The 16,311-nt window shown below is 39.2% G+C and overlaps 1 protein-coding gene across 16 annotated transcripts in view; it reads left to right on the top strand.

Moving 5' to 3' along the window:
• EXOC6B (exocyst complex component 6B) overlaps positions 1-16,311 on the top strand; it is a 612,462-nt gene that overhangs the window by 446,690 nt on the left and 149,461 nt on the right. For all 16 annotated transcript variants that reach the window (XR_006200773.1, XR_006200772.1, XM_042932668.1 and 13 more), the window contains one exon: positions 12,548-12,621. Coding sequence is in view for 14 of the 16 variants with exons in the window: in XM_042932668.1 (XP_042788602.1) it covers positions 12,548-12,621 (74 nt within the window). In the remaining 2 variants the exon portion in view is untranslated. The remainder of the gene's footprint in view (positions 1-12,547; positions 12,622-16,311) is intronic.

Genomic DNA, 16,311 nt, shown 5'->3' with positions numbered 1-16,311 from the left:
TGAATCCGTGCTTGTAAATAGCTCTTTCAGAAATGGAGTTTGAAAGAGAAGAAAGCAGAAGTTTATTTTATTGCATCTGAGAACTTCAGTGGAGTGGTTATTTTTATGTTGCCACTGTTCAGCCTAATGATTTGGGACGGTTTAATAGCAAGTGACACCGAACATTTTCTATAATGTAACCAACAATAAAAGAAAAATAACTCTTCCTTTATTTTCTTCGTAGGTATCAGTAAAATTTGCCTCGTCATCTTTCTCTTCTTTTTGTCATTCTGAATGAGGTACCTTTCTTCTGAATGATATGCCTTGCTGGAGAAATACCAAGGCTCCTCCATTTTTCACCAAGTCCCAGCAGTCAGCCTGTTTAAGGCCTGCCCTTCCCCTCTGAGTCACTGGAATCTTTTTGTCAGCTGTCTGCCTGTCAGTGGATGGAAACAAGGTGTAGCCTAAGCCCCTGCCCAGACAGTTAACCAGGGAAAAGAGTGAGGTTCTCTATTCTTCCCTAGAAAAGCATTTCTGAGGGCTTTTCAGCAAGGATCATTTTAAAGACAGGAGTGCTTTTAATACTTGAAATGTTCATTTATCTCCTATACCTTCTAGCACTTAAGATATTCCTTTAAAAGCACCAGTTTATCATGGAAAGAAGTGGCTCATGTGCCTTAAGAAACAACGATTTTCATTTCCTTTTCTTCCAGCCAACCTAAATTCTTTTTAAACACTAATCTCCCTCTCAGCAGTACCTAGGAGTTAAAATCCTTAATGCTTCCTCTAGAGCTCCTGAGTTGTGTCCGGAGTCCTTTCCTTGACCCTTTACCCAGTAAGTATCAGCCAAAGGGCTAGCGTGGCACTAACAAAGATTCTCTTCTCCTTTTATCTTTGTTTGTTTGTTTGCTTTAGGGGAAAAGGAGAAAAGGGAAAACACATCCTAAACTGAGTTCTCAGTGGCACAGTTTATATTCTCTAAGTAAGAGAGATCCTAAGTTTAGGTCTTGACTTCTTAGGTCTAGCCTGTGTAACCAGAATGGGAGAATGGTATTTATGTTGATATTCATTTAATGCAAACATTTAACATGGCTGTTGGATCATTGTTTTACAATAAAACATAATTTATTTATAAAATAATTTATTTTACAATAAATTTCCATTTTAGGGGAAAAAGTTCCCAGCTGATAACTAGAACAATTTCATGAAACAAAGAATCAAAGCTAGTAAATATAGAAAATGTTCATTTTCTCTGGGCAAGATATACAGAACTTTTACTTTGTCATGTCAAAAATGATCTCTAATATCAAAGACTTACTTTAATTCAATATTTTTAATTTTTTGATTCATTGAAGAAGTGGCCATGTCAAGGGGAAAAGCATATTATCTTATATCCAAATCCAGTAATGTTCCCATTAATTATGCTGGGACATGTATGGCTCTAGCCTAGATATTAAAATGGACCCAATATCCCGTTTTATGGCACTTGATCTATATTGGACTTTGTGTTCCAACAACAGTTCTCTGACATCAGTTGGGTGTCCTACAGTTCAATCCAATTCTGCAACTAAGTTATTAGTCGTAGACTAATTGCAGACTCCACAAGTTAAGGGGTCAGTCCTGTAAGACTTCCCCTCTTCAGACATCAGCTGCAAGTCTGAGGTGTCCAAGCCACTCACTCCTTTTGCTAGCTGACTACAGATTCAGAACTCCCCAAACTCCCTTGCATGAAAGAATTCACTAGGAAACTCATAGAAATCACTGAAAGTTCTATACTTCTTTTTTTTTTTTTTTTTTAAATTTTTTTTCCACGTTTTTTATTTATTTTTGGGACAGAGAGAGACAGAGCATGAACGGGGGAGTGGCAGAGAGAGAGGGAGACACAGAATCGGAAACAGGCTCCAGGCTCCGAGCCATCAGCCCAGAGCCTGACGCGGGGCTCGAACTCACGGACCGCGAGATCGTGACCTGGCTGAAGTCGGACGCTTAACCGACTGCGCCACCCAGGCGCCCGCTATACTTCTGATTACAGTTTTATTATAAAGGCTGTAACAGGAAGAGCCAGATGGAAGATATGTATAGGTTAAGGTCCTGGGGAAGAGGGGGACAAGCACAGTTTTCATCTTGTCTCTTGGTTGGAGTCTAAGCATGTCACCCTCCCAGCACATCATGAAACTAATCTGATACTGAGTTTCAGTATCCAGAGGTTTTTATATGGGCTTTCATTACATGGGCATGATTGAGTAAATAATTGGCCACACGAGTGAAATCAGCCTCCAGCCCCTTTACCCTCCCTGTAGACTGGGGGTGTGACTGAAAATCATGAGCTTGGTCTTTCTGGCTTATCCAGCTCCTCCCTTAAAACTCTCTAAGGTCCCACTGGAGCAACCTTGTTAGCATAAACCTAGGTATGGTCAAAAGAAGCTCATTGTGAATAGCAATTCCTATTGCTCAGGAACTTTCAAGGGTATTTGAAACTCTATTCTAGGAGCGGGGGCAAAGACCAGACATGTTCTTTATTGTATCATAGACATCAAGAATATATTTGATTTATTCCTGTAGCTTTAATTAAGTGAAATATTATTACCTTCATTTCACAGCAGAGACATTTAGTACTAAGAACTTATCTGATTGGCCAAAGGTCACATAAGTAAATTCTAGAAAGAACTAGAATCTCAGTTACCTTATCTAATGAGATATCTATCTTTGTGGACATCAGCTTACATTATGAGACTTAGTTTTCCTAGAAAATTGTAAGAACATCATGAAATATATATGCCAAAGAAATATTAACTACTCTCAGTTTGAAAAGAATGATATTGGTGCACTTTGCTGGCTCAGTTCGTAGAGCATTTGACTCTTGATCTCGGGGTCATGAGCTTAAGCCCCACATTGGGCATGAAGCCTACTTTTATTTTTTTATTTTTTTTTTAATATATTTTTTTTAACGTTTATTTTTTATTTTTATTTTTGAGACAGAGAGAGACAGAGCATGAACGGGGGAGGGTCAGAGAGAGAGGGAGACACAGAATCTGAAACAGGCTCCAGGCTCTAAGCGGTCAGCACAGAGCCCGACGCGGGGCTTGAACTCACAGACCGCGAGATCATGACCTGAGCCGAAGTCGGCCGCTTAACCAACTGAGCCACCCAGGCGCTCCTGTGAAGCCTACTTTTAAAAAGTTGTAAAAAAAAAAAAAAAAGAAAGAAAGAAAAGAATTATACTGATTTTTCTTAAAAAGTCTGTCTCCTTTAACTTAGGAAACTTCCCATGTGGAACGTACCTTAGTCATTTCTCTGACTTTCAGCATTTTTCATAGTGTGGTACGATATGCCTCCACCCTGTTCCAGAGTCTTGATACTTTTCCCTTTAATGAGTCAGTATTTATTTTATGTTGCACCTTAAAAAACATTTTGCAGTTATAGATCAGGATGGTTATTGTCATCACTGGCTAGGGAAACTGAGGCATAGCTCACTATGTCCCCAAATTTATATACTTATCAGCTATCATCATTTAAAAACAATTATACCCTACTGCTTTTTCCAAAAATGATTTGAGGCCACTTTCAACAGGATAAATTGAAAAAATAAATAAGTTAGGTACCAAAGCCTCCAATTTTCTGCAGTTTCACTATCTGTGGTTCCAGTTACCCAAGATCAACTGTGATCGGGAAGCAGGTGATGCTCCTTCTGATGTATCGTCAGTAGAAGACTAACACTTCATCACAATGCCTATGTAACAGGTCTCCTTTATCTTAGCACGCAGGTGTTTTATCTTCTCTCATCATCACAAGAAGGATGAGTACAGTCCAATAAATTATTTGAGAGAGAGAGACCACATTGACATTAACTTTCATTACAGTATATTGTTATAATTGTTCTATTTTATTCTTAGTTGTTGATTTCTTAGTGTGCCTAATTTATAAATTAACATAGATATGCATGTATAGGAAAAACCATGGTATGTTTGGGGTTCAGTACCCTCTGTGGCTTTAGGCATCCACTGGTGTCTTGGTACATATCTCCCTGCAGATAGATAACAGGGGACACCTGCATAAGAAAGAGAAAAATGGGTTGAAGAGAAGAAAGGTAAGCATACAAATATAAGGATTAATTGAGAGGTAGTATAAAAATGTATTGACGGGCATGATGAAAAATATACAAAGTATATATATAGCTCTCTGAAGGCAACATACATTTCTAATACAAGCTGAATCAAAGCCATTGTGTAGTATCATGGACATTTGCTTCAATCCTAATTTCATAGCCGATGTAAAAATAGAATTCATAATGCTGTGAATTTTAGGAATGCTCTTTATTGGTCATTTCAAAATCTAAGATCATTCTTGGCACATTTAATTTTAACTTAAGTTCATTACAGTCAACATCATGTAAAGCTGTGCTGTCCAACGCTATAGCTATCAGCCTCAAGTGGCCATTTGAGCATTTGAGATATAGCTAGTCAGAAATGAGAAGTGCTGTAAGTGTAAAATATATACTAAATTTTGGAAAAAAAGGCATGAATCATTTTTTTAAAAGTAGACTCCATGCCCAACGTGGGGCTGGAACTCACGACCCTGAGGTCAAGAGTCACATGCTCCTGACACCTGGGTGGCTCAGTCAGTTGAGTGTCTGACTCTTGATGTTGGCTCAGGTCATGATCCCAGGGTTGTGGGATTGAGCCCCACGTTGGGCTCCATGCTGGGCATGGAACCTGCTTAAAATATTCTCTCTGTCTCTCTCTCTCTCTCCCCCTCTTTAGACCCTCCTTTCCCACCCTCTACTCCTCCACTCCTCTCCCCACTCACGCTTGCTCTCTCTCTGTCTCTCAAAAAAAAAAAAAAAATACACACACACACACACACACACACACACACACACATATATATATTTTAATTTAAAAAGCCACATGTTTTACTGATGAGTCACCCATGTGCCCCCCAAATGAATAATTTTTAAAATATTAGTTTCATGTTGAAATTGAAATATTTTATGTATATTGAGTCAAACAAGATATGTTATTAATTTCAATATTAATTATTTTGTCTGTTTTCAGTGTGTCTACTAGAAATTCTAAAATTACACATGGGGCTCGCATTTCTATTTGGACAGTGCTTTTCTAGAAAATTGATTTTCACTGTTATGTTAAATGACCTACAGAATCCTTCTCAAAATCCTTCTGTAAAATGTCAGATAGCCGCAACTGTGTGTATATGTTCATACGGCAGGATAATCAGTGCTGAACAAACACATGGACAAAATTAAGTCCTTAAAAGCACAGTGAAAATTTCAAGGATATAAAGTCACTGCTTCTGAGCACTAGTTTTTCTCATCTCTCAGGAAGCCCACCCCTCTCATGGTGGACCCTCAGCTTTCCTAGAGATTGTACACAGAAGTACTGATTGGGAATACTGATTGGGAGAAGCTTCTTTTCACCATGATTTTAAAAGATATATTATGAAACTGGCACTTTGCAAAATTGTGAAGCATTTGGGAACTTCCGAGGAAAATTATGACTTTGCACAGATCTGTGTATTTTTAGGATTTTATGATTCCTAACTAAATGTAAAGGAATACTTAATATGCCTATAAAGGAACATGCAAAGTGAATATTTGTTTTTAGACATTTGAGGTGGGGGGGTGCCTGTTGAAATATTAGAAGGACAGACTTAGAGGGATCAGATTCTAACTAGGTCACTGACTTCACCTTTTGGGCCTTAATTTGCTCATCGGTAGAAGTCCTCAGTAGTTCCAAATGCTCCTTTCAGCTTTAGCGGCGTAAGTTATAGACTCAAGTCCGAGGTCATCTTTTGCTCTGTTTTTGCCTGTTATTTTTCTGTGGAATATTAAGGTAAAGTCCGCTGCCGTGCGGCATGACGTTGTTCTGCCACTCGTTATAGTCTTGACTTCCTCAGCCCTTCTTCCTCTGCAAAGAATCACACAATGCAAAAGTCACTCTCTTTAGTTTAGTGAATACGGCTAAGTATTCTTACCCATCATTTAAAATAGTATTTCTTCAGACAAAGATGAGCACTTTATTTCTATAAAGGCACCCAGTGCCCCTTGGACTCCATGAAATGGTGGGAACTTATATTATCTGTCTTCTAAACTTAAACAGAATTGTTTCTCTAGTTTGCTTTGCTAGATTCCGCTGAGTAATTTCATTAAGCTATTTACTGATTCTTCTTATATGTTAAATAAGATGTAGAAATCGACCTCTCTGATCTGCTAGGTTTATTCCTCATAAAACAGCTTTTCTGTCCGGGAGAATGTGTGCTGTCACTGACACCAGCCACTGAATGTGCCAGGACCCTCCTTTCCTCCCGGTGGTACAGTTAGAGGGGCAGCCAGGTGGAGATAGATTGTCTTGTTTACTGAGCAGCAGCATGGAACTTCCTTCATGCTGGTGTCCATTTTCTCACTTATGGGAGATTAATTCCTTATTAATTAAAATGCCATGTCTGTCTGTCCTAGCTCTCAATGGTCTTTCAGAGCAAAAGGAGCTTGGAGAATTGAACTTAGAAAATCAAACTTTAAAAGCACTTTGCAAATCTGTGTGTAGTCCTGGCTTGGCATTTGCAATCAGATTTCAGTGTCATCAGTTTCCATCAGATTTCTCTCACAGAACTTTGAGAATGTGTTTGAGTGAGCCTGTGCTTCCCTCTGCCCTTTTTGGGATGGGAAATGTAGTGAGTTACATATTTAAGGTATGTAAAAACAGAGCGTGATGTGCGACACGGAGTCATACCCTGGCTAAGTAAAGGTGCCTGTTTTTTATGATCACATGTCCATGCAAGCACACTTACACAAGTATGGTCAGTTTCATCTCCAAGGTGGTTTTTTTCTCCCCCCCACGCCCCACCGTTTTCCTGTCTCCTTGGTATCTGTCTCCTTTGCTTACTTCTTTATGTTCTGGCCAACCTTTCTCTGACCAGCAGAGCCCCAAGTGGATTCCCTGTGGAGTCCATCAACTCCTGTCTGTAATGAGCTTAGTGCAGCCACTGTGAAGTGATGCAAGAAGAGGCTAGCTTCCCCAGAGCCACACTTGGTAGTCTGGCACACTCCTTGTCTGTTGCTCCAGGGAGCTAGATACCAGGAAACCATTATGTTAATACAGCAACAGCAGCTCTTATTTTTTCAATCCCACAAGCACCACATGTGACCTGACATGATCTTAAGATGTAAACAAGAAGCCAACATACTTTGGGCCCCCCGGGTACTGTGTTTTCTTTCTCACCTGGCACTTTCGCCCTAGCCAAACCTCTGGTCCCTTCAGTGAGGGCTGGTGATGCTATCTTATCCATTTTCTGACCTGGAAGTTCAGTGAGAGCAGTAGTGAATGGCGGTATCTAGGGACCTCTGGTCAAAATTTTATCCACTGTCTTTTCAACTTCCTCTTATTTAACCAAATTATGGTTTTCTCCGACAATTGCTATCTTACCTATTTTCCAGAGAGGGTACTAGTTTTGCTTTTCTGAAATAAATTTTATCTTGTTGCTCATCTGCTTTTGAAAATTATTCTTGTTCCATGAACAATTTGCATAAAATAGATCTGTAATTTTGTGACTCGGTATACCCTTACAAACATGATTGTTCTCCTAGAGTCATTTCAGAAGAACTAGTTTTATTTTCTGTTTCTCACAACTTGCTTTTGATAAACTCTCAGATGTCCTATCCAGATACACAGATTATAGACTAAGACAGTCATTTTGATTTCTCAAAGCCCTTTCTAATCTGACTCTACCGTTTTATTCTAATTAGCATTCTATGGTGTTTATAAAAATGTTTTTTTTCTTCAGCCAAATGTGAATGTACCTGATAATTTTAAAGTTTATTTAAAATTTTTTTTTTCCTTCCCCCTCTAAGTGATAGTGTTAGTTAATTATAAGATCAGCCTTCAAGAAGTGTAGAAAGCATTTTGAAATTAGTGGAATCCCTTCTTTTTCTCTTTTGGTAATTTTATGTCATTATAAATAAACCTACAGGATATTTTTGAGAAATTAATATTGTTTTTAGAAATGATTGCCCAACCACATAGATTTAAATGTGTAGGAGAATATGAAAGAACGTTGAATATTTGGTAAGTAAAATACTTTTTTTGTGTGATTTTACTTCCCCGTTTATACCTTCACTTAATAATATGCCTTGTTTTCTGTAACTTTTATACCTCCTTTTTATTTTCTTAAATGAAAATATTTCCTTTGTAAACTTTGATGAGTTGGCAGTTTCCTCATTAAAAGATTTTTCACATTTGCAAATTGGGTCTTGGAGTGAAGCCCTGATACCAGCTTCAACTCTGAAGTCCCTACCATGATGGTACAAGGGCAGGAAAGAGCTGCTGGGGAGAGCCAGAGCTCTCTGGAAAATGCATCACTGGTAGGCTCTACTAATCTGAACAAATTTTTGAAGAGGAAGCTTTCCTGCCAGCCTCACTGGACCCTTGACTCAGACCCTAAGTAACACATGCTGGTCAAATGTTGGGTTTGGGTCTTTGTGAAATAGAGCAAGCACCTTATATGGTCTTGCGATGCCGTCTACACTACAGAACCCAGGCTTTGGAAACACTTGGTGTTGGAAACACTTAGAGACTGAAAACCTACAACAGATCTTGGACTCAGAGACAAGTCCAGAAAGGGTCTTGTCCATTGTGCCCCATATGTACATTGGTTCCACTCAGTCATAATTACATACTTTTACCTCTTTTGATGATTTCCAAAGAAGGAAGGTTTCCATTTGTGATGTTACAGAGACGCTTCTTGTGTGTACATCTAATGAATTTGTGTATGCATCGGCCTGTTACACAGACTGGAGCTTTTTGTAGTTTTCTTCTTCTCTTTCTGTCAAGCAACATCTGGGAATTTGGGTGTGCAGACCAATCCCGGCTGCCTGTAATGCTAAATCTTGAATAAGTCCTATCCCTTGTCACTAGAGAAAGTATTACTAAATCAGCACCACTAGGTAATTTTGGTGCACATGTGCACATGTGTTCTATTTCCTATTTTTTATTATGAAAGTGGTCTCTACTCATTTTAAAAGTTTATAAAATATAAAAAAGAAGAAAATCCTTTTGTAATCTTTCCGTCTGCAACAGCCTCAGTTAACATTATGAAATGAGTGTTTACTATGCATATTATATTTTATAGAGTTGAAATCAGACTGCTTACAAATGTTCATTTATTTAAAATATTCACACTTTCTTATGCTGTTAACATTTTTTGTATATCTGAACAATTGACTCTAAGAGAACAACCGTGTTTTTAAGCGTATATTGAATCCAAACATTGCAAGAGATCTGTTTTATGCATTTTTTGAAATTCATAAATAACACCAATAAAAATTGCTGTGGCTAACATTCTGTTAATTAGTCATCTCAGTTTCATTTAAGTGAAAGACTTAAATATTTGCCTGTAAACAAATTTGCAATGCCAGCTCACTAACTCATCACTGAATGGTAGCTGAATAAATTCTCCTGTTTTGTCCTGGGTATGTAACAGTGTTTCTTAACTTTTGTTTGGTCACCAGCCCTCTGAAAGTTCAGTGAAAGCTAGGAAGCTTCTTCCCAGAGAACTGTATATTCACACAGAAAACTAATTGTAATGATAATCAATTATGATATGCCAGGCCTTCTGCCAACTGCTCTATGTGTGTTATTTCATTTAATCCTCATGGTAGCACTATAAAGAATGCACTGTTTTCTTCATTTTTGAGAAAAAGACATTGAGGCTTTAAGGAGATTAAGTAATTTGCCTATGCCCGTAGGCCTAGTATCCGAGCTCAAATTCTGATATTTATGACCTCAAAACCCATCTCTTCAATCATTGTGCACCAAAGTTTAGGGAGCTCATACATTCCTAAAACCTGCTTATTGGTACTCATATTAATAAGGCCACGTTACCTATTGCAATCTAAAGATTTTCATTGGCAGTGAAGAGGATGTATGATTAATGAATCTCGCTGTTTTTGTAACTTATTTAATTAATATACGAGTATTTGTTGAATATCTAGTATTTTAAATACTTGTTAGGTTCAGTGATAGGGTCCTTATCCCTAAGGGGTTTACTATCTACACGAGAAGACAAGGATTATATATGTAAAACAATGAGGAAAAAATACAAACATGAAGTTGAATATACAGTAATGAGACATTTCCATAAACTATATGTGAAAACGAATCTCTTTACTCTGTCATAGTTTGAAGCAATTATCACTCTTTGATTCCCTGATTTATAAAAGGAAAAGCAAATCTAAAAGGCCACCATGTCCTCTGGGAACCTGGAAGATTCAGTGTGTCATAAAAATGAGGTCTATAAAGTGAGACTCTCGGTTTCCTGAGTGGTTTTGTCTGTGTCATCTGTCAGCCCCAGGGAGCATGCTCAACAGGGAGAGGTGAGAATATGTAGGCAGCTCTCAAGCATTTCAGCCTTGTGTCACAGGGTAATTCTATTGAGTTGGACATGTGTAGGTAAGCAGAACACCTTGACAGTTGCTATATTTTGACTCAAGAAAGGTTCCTACTGACAGAGAGGACTTCAGTATGTCAAGTGATGAAACATAGCCTTGAGTCATGCAGGAGCAGTGGGGGGAAACTAGCAACTTTGGATGAAACCATCAGGCATGGGAAGCTTATTGAAGCCGACCACTGACAATCAAGGCAGTCAAAAAGAGTGGTTGTGGCTATAATTCAAAGAACTGCTTTCTGTGGGAGCACAGTATGGGCGAGTTGTACATCTGACTTGAGCAGCTGCTGTATATACAAGGTTAGCACAGATAATGGCTGTTGTAAGATATGAAGGATGGAGTATGTCAGGCTTTCCATTAACATGGCCCTCTTCAAGTATTTGTACAGTTGTAGGATTCTATTCTTTTGAAACTTGAATCATTTGGGCTATAATATGATGGAATTAATTTGCAAATAGCATTTGAGTTTTCTTTTCCTCGCAAATAGAAACCCAGTGCTGCTAATCATCCTATCTATAGTTTATCTCCTTTCACTTACAGTAGTTATTTTTTTTGAAATATCTAAAATAATATTTTGTGTACAGTTGTAGAATATACGTGTGCTATATTTTGTTTAACGAATTTTGTTAAATTTCATTTCATGTGATGTTTCCATAATCCCTTTCAATTTTGTTTAGCATTATTTTTTTAAGTGGGGCAAGGATGTTATGAAAACCTATTCTAAGAAGCCCCAGATGGAAAATATTTTTTAAAAACAGGGATTCCCATAGTTGTTCACAAATCATCATTTAAATCTGTCCAGCTACTGGATGTTGGAAGTAATTTTCCAGGCATTTATGCAGGTATCTTGATGGATTTTATTTAATTTCAAAAAAAAGTATGATACTAAGTCTGTATAATTTCTTAAATTCGTTCCTGGAATAAAACGTAATTGAAAACATTCCTTTTCATATTTGCTTTGAGCCAATACTGGAGTTGTTTTTGAGGTAAATGGTAGATTGATGTTAAATGTCCATCACACTTTGGCTTTATAGAGAGAATTCAAGACATAGTAACTGTCCAACTCTTGAATTTTCTCATTCTCTGTGTGTGGTGTGTGTGGTGTGGGTGTGTGTGTAGGGAGCTTAAACAAGACCTTTTGATTTCATAATAAGCAGGGCTTAGGGACGATAAAACTTGACATTCTTAACTGTTACTAGTGTCTGTCCCTATAGCCCGTGCAGTTATCTTCTTGTTAACGATGTAGAAGCCAGAGTCATAAACTGAGCATGGACCCAAGGCGCTACTGTAAATTGCAAATAGCATTCATGTGGTGTCTTTGACCTAAGACTAAATTGGGGTAGAGGGAAGAGAAAAAAAAGAGTTTTTGAGAGTGGAATAGAAGTAGAAGTCAAGGACAAAGAGTACACTAGTAGGATGGATATGTGCAAATATTCCGTAAGCTTTCGCCATGAGATTTGTTTAGGTAGGCTTTTCATATCTGCAAGTACTCCTTTGCTCAGGAGCCAAGCAGTGGGTTGGGACAGCTTCTGCTTGTGTGTGTGTGTGTGTGTGTGTGTGTGTGTGTGTGTGTGTGTGTGTTGGCAATAATGCAGTCATGAGATAATACAAATAATCAGTGAGGGAATAATTAATGATGTGGCAGGGAATATTTTTTGATAAATGCTTGGGGAATGAGGTGACAGGCGTGAAATTAGAAAATTCCTTCAGCGATCTAAAATATAAATAGCTTTCGGAACTGAAAAGAGTTTCACAGCTGAAGATTTTATTGTGTTGAGAGGAAAAACTTTTTTCTCTCCCCCACTCCCTCCTCCTTTGCAAGTTGTTTGTCCATTCACAAAACAAATACTCTGAAGCCCAGCGCGGCTCATGGGAATAAATTTCAGGTCGAATTAGTACAGTTTCCTTGCTGTCAGGATGCTGGAATTAATGGTGTTTTGATGACACGAATTTTGAAGGGCAAACAAAGAAGCTGAAGGGAGAGAGACATGACTCCTTAGAAGCTTGGTCCTCCTCTCCCCCAGCCTCTCTTGTCTTCCCTGTCATCCGTCTGCCAATCTCCCTGTCCATGGTTAGTTAAAGGCGCTTTTTATCCTCTTTTCTTTCCCACAGAGTTTGCCAGATCCGGCCCGGTGCCTGGGTTCCAGGAGGACACGCTGCAGTTGGCCTTCATCGACTTGAGACAAGTAAGTCTTTGTGTTTTTGTTTTTTGTTTTTCTTTTAAGATGTGTGACTGAAGACCATCAGGTCTTAAGGAAAAGGGGAGGGGAGGGGGATTGGCGTTGGCGATTCACACTGGAGACCTAAGGGTTTTTCCCTGTGTTTGAGGCCACCTCTTTTATTTAGCTATCTGGGATCCTTAGCTATGGTGGAGTTAAAGGTTTTGTGGGTAGAAGGGAAGGCAGGAGGTGGGAGGAGGGACCCAGAGCGTAGAGGGACTCAAGTGACCCTCAAGTGATGTGACCCATTGTGCTATAGTTGGCTTCTGCAGACACAGCAGAAAGATAACTCCGCAGACCAATGCTAAGCAGGTGCACTGATGCAGAGACAGCCTGCCTGGGGACTTTTGTTTGTAGATAATGAGGGCAGCAGCATTTAAGAAAAATGAAATATTTTACATTCTGGATGGTTGGTTTGGCTTGTTGACTTTTTTCCTGCTGCCTTCAGCCTTCCCATCCCCTCCTTTGTAGAATGTGGTCAGCCAAGAGTGACTAAGTGGTGGTTTTAGAAGATGATTAGCAAAGGCCCTGACCAGTCATGCTAACCTGACAGGCAACCCTGTTAAAGTAGTGTTGATGAAAGCCAGTCGTCAGGCATACCTGAGCTTTGTGAGCCCATCAGTTAGAAAGAGTCATTCTCTAGGGCTGTTGCTTGCAGATCAAAATGGGCAGGTTGGTAGGCCTCGGTGGTTTGGGTAGAGAGGAACAGGATGGGCGGGGGCCGAAAGAGGGAGAGAGTTAACCGGGCTCTGTCATCTCTTCACTCTGAAGATGGATGGCGTTGGATAGAAAGTGTGAATGAAGTAAGAATCAATGACTGATGCTTCTCTCCTATTAAAACAATCTTTTTTTTTTTTGTCTGTTTTAAAAAGGGGGCTGGCTTTGTTTCTCCTGCCATAATGATGCAGTGCCTCTTGTTTTCAGAGCTGACATAGTTTGCATTCTGAAAACTTTTAGATGCCCAGAGTATTTCTTAAAGCTATAGGACCCCTTGTATTGGTAGTCTCCTTACCACTGTGTCTCGATTCATGCTGGAACAGCTTTTAACCCATAATGGATGGCCTGAGCTACCCCTGAATCCTTGTGGATGGGTGGTGTAATCTGTCATCTGATGACAATTCTGGAAAGCCCTGTTAAGCAGAAAACAGAAAATTGTGTCTCTATAGACCCGCCAAAGTTTGAGGATTCAAGCCGCGTCCCAGAAACGTGTGTCAACTTAATATTTGGGGGCCGAGGTGGGGGTTCTCGTACACATAAAGGCTTTCCCAGCATGGTCACAAATGGAGCTGAGTATCTCTTTCCACACTTATGACCTTCCACCTGTGGATTCAGCAACTCAACTGAGACATTCAGGTTTTAACCCCTTGGCTGATGTGAGACTGGGAGATTGGGATTTTGCCTTAGGGTTTTGTGGAGTGCTATCTGTTGGAATTTTCTCCCTTGTTTCTTCTTAGAAACTTCTGAGCCAATTGGCTTTTCTTGGAAAGCAGAAACTGAATTTCATTGGAGAGCCACATCCAAGGAAAAAATTTTTCCTTTCTCACTATTCATGAGAAGGAAGTGTGGTCATTCTCTCTAGTTTGTGGTTTTTGGTCCCTATGGAAAGCAACTGGTGTTCACAGAAAATGTTAACTAAGGGAGTAAGTTAGAAAACACAGCCAAAATAAGGTGGATCTGAGCCGGGGATGAATGCTCAAGTATTTGTGGGCTCTCAGTGAGCACTGGTGTTTATGCTTAAGTTCCTACTTGCTGTTACATTTCTGTTCTCAGACTTCCTTTTATGATATTTTAGCAGGAAAAACCAAAACTCCTAAATTTTACAAAGAAGAAGAGTATGTCTCTTCCTATTGAATCAATCACCTAATTTCTAGTTGTGTCTTTCTCTGTTAAAACAATAACTTTCCTAACCTAGACCATTTGAAAAACTTCCCCAGCTCTCAGGCTGTAGCTCTTCATTAGCAGCCCCCAGGTAGGTGGAATCATTGTGAGAAAAATTATCCCTCCCTGTTCTCTTCTGAAAATATTGATCTCTTTGCAGTCCATCTTCATTGTTCTCACAACTTGTTTAAAATGAGCATCTTTTTAAAAGGGGACTTCTGAACTATGGAGATGTTCAAACTATCAGGAGAAAACCTGGGAGTATGTTTCCAAAGGAGATATCTGGACCTCAAATGAAGCATGATTAAGTGCCTTTGAGTATGTTGTCCTTCTGCACGTTTCCTTCGGAATCCCATAATAGAATTATGGAATTTGGGGGTTGGGGCTCATTTGAAAAATCATGCAGGATAACCTTTGACTTGATACTTGAAACCATGTGTAGCACCCAGACTGTGCCTGTGTATCCTCCTTGAAGAAAACTCACCACCCCAAGACAGCAAGGACCTCCTTATGACAACCTGATTATTAGAAAGATATTTCTTTTCTTTTTTTATTTTTTTAAATTTTTTTTTTTAACGTTTTATTTATTTTTGAGACAGAGCATGAACAGGGGAGGGTCAGAGAGAGGGAGACACAGAATCTGAAACAGGCTCCAGGCTCTGAGCTGTCAGCACAGAGCCCGATGCGGGGCTCGAACTCACGGACCGAGAGATCATGACCCGAGCCGAAGTCGGCCGCTCAACCGACTGAGCCACCCAGGCACCCCTAGAAAGATATTTCTTAAGTTGGCTAAAATCTGTCTCGCTGAACTCTGACCCTCTGGTTCTTTATGTTTTTATTAATGCATCACAATTTCGGGGACAGGCTTCCTCTCCTGATTTATTGAGCATCCTCTCTGCTAGCAATTGAGTCTTTACCACATGTATAGCATTGAGACCCACTCCTCAAGGAGTCCTCACACATTCGATTTTACGGAACAGATTGGAGACTCTACTCTCTTCGGTCTATGTGTTTCTTTCACATTGTTAACAACACAGATTTTTATCATTCTAACCAGTCTAAACCTCATTAGATCCTGATTCAGTTTTCTAGCTTAGTGACTGACTTAATCATCATGTTCTTTCTGAGTCTGACGTAACAATATTAAGCAGGCATGGCAGAAGTTAAAGGAAGAAGTTAAAGTTAGGGCAAGTTCTGGGGTGTGCATCCATGCAAAGCACTACAGTTACAGTGCAGCAAGGGTGTTCTTTTACTGTCATTGACTGTATCTGTCTCACTGCTTTATGAGCATGTTCATTCTGATCGTACTTTTGTGTTGCCTTGCTTTAGAGTGTTTCAGACACTGTCAAGTGAATAATTTTAAAATAATCAAAACACAGAATATTTGATGAGATCATCTCTGCATAGAGTGTAATAGCACAGTGTCACTTAAAAGCTATAGAAATTCAATTAGGACGCAATTTAGATACGGATAGCAAAACGATTCATCGTTTCCCACCTGTCCTGTCTATTCTCAGTCTCCTACTTCTTAAGGAAAAGGGTGAAATGACATCTTGACTACACAAGCTTTCATGATATTTTATATGCGTGCAGCACTTCATAGTTAATGTACATTTACGTGCAGATCTCATTTGTCAGACTGCTAGGCTTAGAAAACCTGCTGTTAATGATAATGTGAATTAGACAGTGCAAATCAAAATCTTTGCCACTAAATGTCCCAAGTCCATAAAAGGAAGATTGCAGTATGACTTCACATTCATGTGTTCGAATATGTGTGTG

The sequence above is a fragment of the Panthera leo genome, chromosome A3 (genome assembly GCF_018350215.1).
Source record: "Panthera leo isolate Ple1 chromosome A3, P.leo_Ple1_pat1.1, whole genome shotgun sequence".
Classification (NCBI taxonomy): Eukaryota; Metazoa; Chordata; class Mammalia; order Carnivora; family Felidae; genus Panthera; species Panthera leo.
This window is presented reverse-complemented; position numbering and strand designations above follow the sequence as displayed.